The sequence below is a fragment of the Gavialis gangeticus genome, unplaced genomic scaffold, assembly GCF_001723915.1.
Source record: "Gavialis gangeticus isolate Ggan-Ray unplaced genomic scaffold, GavGan_comp1, whole genome shotgun sequence".
NCBI classification, from domain to species: domain Eukaryota; kingdom Metazoa; phylum Chordata; order Crocodylia; family Gavialidae; genus Gavialis; species Gavialis gangeticus.
Genome location: NW_017729002.1, coordinates 20,386,963 through 20,391,892, shown reverse-complemented (window position 1 = coordinate 20,391,892; position 4,930 = coordinate 20,386,963). Strand labels below are relative to the sequence as shown.

The 4,930-nt window shown below is 45.9% G+C and overlaps 1 protein-coding gene across 1 annotated transcript in view; it reads right to left on the bottom strand.

The window, feature by feature from the left end:
- Window positions 1–508: 508 nt before the first annotated feature.
- IGFALS (insulin like growth factor binding protein acid labile subunit) overlaps window positions 509–4,930 on the bottom strand; it is a 6,498-nt gene continuing 2,076 nt past the window's right edge. Inside the window, exon 2 of the mRNA XM_019507610.1 lies at window positions 509–2,599. Within this exon, the coding sequence (XP_019363155.1) occupies window positions 783–2,599 (1,817 nt within the window). The 3' untranslated portion in view covers window positions 509–782. The remainder of the gene's footprint in view (window positions 2,600–4,930) is intronic.

The window sequence follows — 4,930 nt, the reverse complement described above, 5'->3', positions numbered from 1 at the left end:
CAGAACCTTCACCAACTGGGAATGGTTGCTAGTAGCTGCTACAAGGTGTTTCTTACTCTGTGATGACAAACTGCGCTGCCCGTATGTGGCTCCCAAATTGGGAGTGAGGACCCAACTGCTGAATCTCTGTAGGTACCAGACAGCCTGGTTGGCCTCTGAATTATTGTACTAACCTTGTTTTCTAGGGTTGTTTAAAATGAGCTTTAATTGTCTTTTCCAGTTCCACAATCACAAGAAAAGTCTCCCCTCCCCACTTTGCACATCCCATTCTTCCTCTTGCTTTCCTGCACTGGACTGAGAAACACAGACTCCAAACCACAAGGCTAAATCCAAAACAACCCAACTGTAATTGCAAAGTCCAAAGAACCTGGTTACACCATTTACTTGATGCCAAAGGCTGCACATTGATTCTGTTTAAAGTTGCAGTTATCATAGAATCATAGAACTAGGGTCGGAAGGGACCTTGTAGATCTTCAAGTCCGACCCCCTGCCTGGGCAGGAGAAACATCTGTGTTTGGTACAGCATGGAAAAAAGGAAGCTAAAGGCTGCTGAGAAATCACACTCAGCTCGAGGGGCTGGTGAATGCTGGTATACCTTGGACAATGGTCCTAGTGAGCTAAGTATGGAGATGAGTGCAAGAAGGGAAATAGATGTCAGATAACTGCTTTCTTAGGCCCTAAAAAGATCACAATATGGTAGGTGCTACCTGAACATGTGGATATAGGTATTTAAATCCGCCAGCTACAGAAATCAGAAGGTCCTCCAAAATTATGCTCACCTATTAGCAGTGAGCAAAGTGATCGTCACTGATGTCTCGCAGGTCATGTCCCGTGACCTCTGGTGGGCTCAGGCAGGTGAGGTTGTTGTATGTATATATGGGTATGTGGGAATCATCCCTTTCCACAATGTACTGAACAAAACGTGGGACCACTGTGGGGTGCTGCAAGGAGAAGTCTCGCAGTTGCTTCAGTGAACAATTACAGTGCCACTTGTTTCCTTCCAGCCATAGCTGCTCCATTACAGGTGAAGAGCCCAGAAAATCAACTGAGAAGTTTTCCAAGGAATTGTTTCTGAGGCTAAGATATCGCAGGTTTGATAAGGGGGCTGTTACGCTGCTGTTCACCGTCTCCAAAAAGTTGTTGGAGAGGTCAAGCCAAGAGAGGCGCTGAAGCAGGCTGAAAGCTTCAGGAGTGATCTCCAGAAGCTGGTTGGAGGAGAGGAGGAGATATTCCAGGTTAATCAGGCCCGTGAACATCCTGGGGGAGAGACTGATTAGCTTGTTGTGTTTAAGGTCCAGCTCCAAAAGCTCATGCAGGTCATTCAAACTGTGGTCCTCAATGGCAGAGATGCTATTGTGTTGCAAGAAGAGCCTCCGGAGGCTGGAAAGGCTGGAGAAAGTTTGTGCCTTGATTCGGCTGAGACAGCTGTTTTCTAAGTGAAGACTATGCAGCTTGATTAGTCCCTTAAAGACGTAGTCTGGAAGAGCTTTGATGCAATTACCAGACAGGTTCATCACGGCTACGTTGTGGAGGCCAAGGAATGCACCGACCCTGATGTCTTGGATCTGGTTATTGTTCAGCGTAAGAACCTCCAGTTGGCCCAGCCCATCAAAAGTCCTTTCTGCCAGGTTCTTGATCCTGTTATGACCCAGCTGCAGCTCTTCCAGGAACTGTAGGTCTTTGAAAGTCCTTGGTCTCAGGCTGGTGATTGAATTACTGGATAAACGTAAAACGTGCAGGCTCAAAAGGCCCAGGAATGTTTCTTCAAATAGTGAGACCAGACGATTGTGAGACAGGTCCAGCCACCTCAGGGCCTTCATCCCCATAAAAGCACGAGGGGCAATAGCATTGATCTGGTTGTGATTCAGGTAGAGCTTCTGCAGCTTCTGAAGCTTGACAAAGATGTTAATTTTGACACCCTTCAGTGAGTTCCCACTCAAGTCCAGTTCCTTCAGCTCATTAAGGCTGCAGAAGAGCTGATGCTGTAGATAGGCCAACTTGTTTCCAGCCAGGACAAGCTCCCTCAAGTTAGGCAGGTCATGGAACACTCTGTCAGGTAAGACCACAAGCGAGTTCCAGCCCAGGTTCAGGTACCAGAGGTTGGAGAGCCCAGCAAAAAGGCCTTCCTCAATTTTGGTGAAGTGGTTGTTGTTGAGGCTCAGGGAGCCTAGATTCTGCGTGTGAAGAAAAGTATTGGGTGCCAAATACTTCAGCCTGTTGCGTTCCAGGTGCAAATGGTAGAGACTTTTTAGCCCGTGGAAGGCATGCTGCTCAATGCTTACCAACTGGCTGTTCTGCAGCTCAAGGAAATCCAAGTTGGAAAGATTCTTGAAGGCTGCAGCTGGCAGAGAAGTGAAATTGTTGCCATCCAGCCACAGTGCCCTAACATTGACGGGCACCTCTTCTGGAAGATGGGTGAGGTTCCGCGAGCTGCAGAAGACATTGAGCTCCTCACTGTAGTAGTCATAGCTGCAAGCGCACAAGCTGGGGCATTTTAGGAGCTCTGAATCAGGCTGCTCTTTAGGCGATTCTCCTTCAGGAGACTGGGACAATCCTGCTGCCAGTGCCAAGCCCAAAAGTAACAAGAGGGCAGGGCCTTCTGAAGGATAAGACAAAACATGGGAATGATTAGCTGACAAAGTACAGCAAGAACAGACAATGCTGTGACAATGGGACATGATACTCTTGATGAACTTATACAACCAGTAGAACCCACATGGGTTCATTTGCCCACTGTGAAGGTGAGGGTTAGCAAAGTAAACAAAACAAACAGCTATGTAGGGCTGCTGGGGTGCTCCAGTGGGTTGGAGATGTGACACCCTTTGAAGTAAAAGCCATAGGAAACATCTGAGTACCTTGTCCTTCATTCAGCAACTTATTCCAAATTAAGCAGGTTGTGAACCACCTGGTTACAAAAGGTCTGGATGCTGCTGTACATAGAAAGGCACAATGTGGAAGGCTGTAACACGTAGAACAGAGCATCTGTGGTTTGTCACTGCCTTTCTAAAATGCCTGTTATGTTTCCTGGGGATGCTCCTGCTCTGACTGATCCCACTGAGAACTTTGCCATTTATTTTGGTAAGCGCAGGCTTAGGGTGTGATGGGCTTTAGATTGGCTCATTTTCATTCTTTCTATTCAAGTACCTGTAACTGGATTCTTCTAAAGGAGCCTGTGACTTGCATCTCTGTTTACATCAGTGCCAATATCTTTTGCACCCGTTCTGTACTGGTGTAAATGATGGCATAGGGCAACAGTGAATTTGATTCATTGTTTTAAACTAAGGAGTGATATTTGTTGTGTGCAAGCCAAGAAATGCAGGTTTGCAAGCATGCCCAGTCTCTCACGTGCTCATCAATCTGATTGTGCATTTCCCTCCGTCTGTATCTATTTCTATTCTATTATTGTTTGAGTGAATAGGCTCTTAAACTAGACGTGTAGGATTGCTGCAGTGGCTGGATGAGATTTCCTTTTTATGTTTGGTTAGTGTTGCTTCCTGAAGACATGGACAAGATCCTAACTCAAGAGTACCAACCCAAAATCAGACTGGTTGACTAGTTTCGTCCCCATACACAATGGGACCTTTAAACAGTACAGGATTCTGCCCCAAGAGCAGTTCTTGGAGGACTATTGATGTTAAAAATTGTAGTTAGGGCTGTACCAGCTCCTCCCAGGTGCAGGCTCAGAGGGGACAGAACATGGCTCCTCCTAGAACTTGGGCAGTGCATCTGCTCTGATCAGCCAATAGAAGACTGATACTGCCAGTGGTTCTCATCCTCCACTGAGAAGATTTGAAAGCATCACCTCTTGGTATTCTGTTTCAGGTATGTCTGCCAAGGCATATTAATCGTTACTATCCCTGGACCCCCAAATGGTCCTGTCACCCCATCTTTGTCTTGCCTTGTGGTAAACCTCTCTCTTAACTGACCACATGACCAAATTCAGGTCTGACTAAACTTAGTTGTCTGGCAAGGGGGTGGCTGGCTAGTTCTAGTAAATTTATTATACTTGTAAAGCAGCTTGCTTTACTGCAACCCTAGGACACTGAGGGTGGCTAGTGAGCATCTCACTCCATGGGGTGGCTCGGGTTTCTTTTCTTGTGAAGGGCACCTGATTTGGTAAAGAGAAACAAGATCTTCATTAATTATAGCCACTACATTTTCAGGAGGAAATGGCTGTGCCAACATGGAAGGCAGTGGAAAGAGATCACAGCTCATACACGGAAAAGGGTCAAGTTCAGACCTGGTGTCAGTGGACACCCGTCTACTGACATCACTTTGAGCAGTTCCACCCAAAGAGTATTAACTAGCCGCTGCTGAGCATTTCATTGCAAATTCAGTTTTGTGGCTTCTCTCATATGGTGCAGTTCTTGATGAAGTTGCTCACACCAGGCACATGGTTAATACTTAATTGTCTGAGGAAAAAATAAGTCAGTGTGGAAAGCAAAAAATAAGGGAGATTGTCCACATTATGTTATAGTATCACAGCCACAGAGTATGAAAGCTAGGTCATTTCTTTTAGTAAGCAATCTCTTCAGAGGAGCTTCACTCAGCTTTAAAATCTGGCTGTAAGTATGAACCACGGCATCCTCCTTATGAGCAGAGATGGGTGAGCATCTTGGAGCTAGTGATTTAGAGAACAGCACAAGTTGTTTAAGTTATAACTTACCACTTCCTCTTCTCCACAAGGAAATTCAATAAACTATACCACTAACACATGGCAAGAGTGTGTTGCGTAGTAGGGTCAGTAGATACTTCCAAATGCTTTCCTGATGCTCTTCATTAAGTAGGGATAGAGTTAGGGAAGGGAATCTTTGCACCCTGTAGGATGTCCTCTGTAAGTAGGTAGAGAAGTAGGATAGCATTTGGATGTTTCATAGTTTCTAGGTTCGAAAGGGACCTGAAAAGATCATCTAGTCCGACCCCCTGCCAT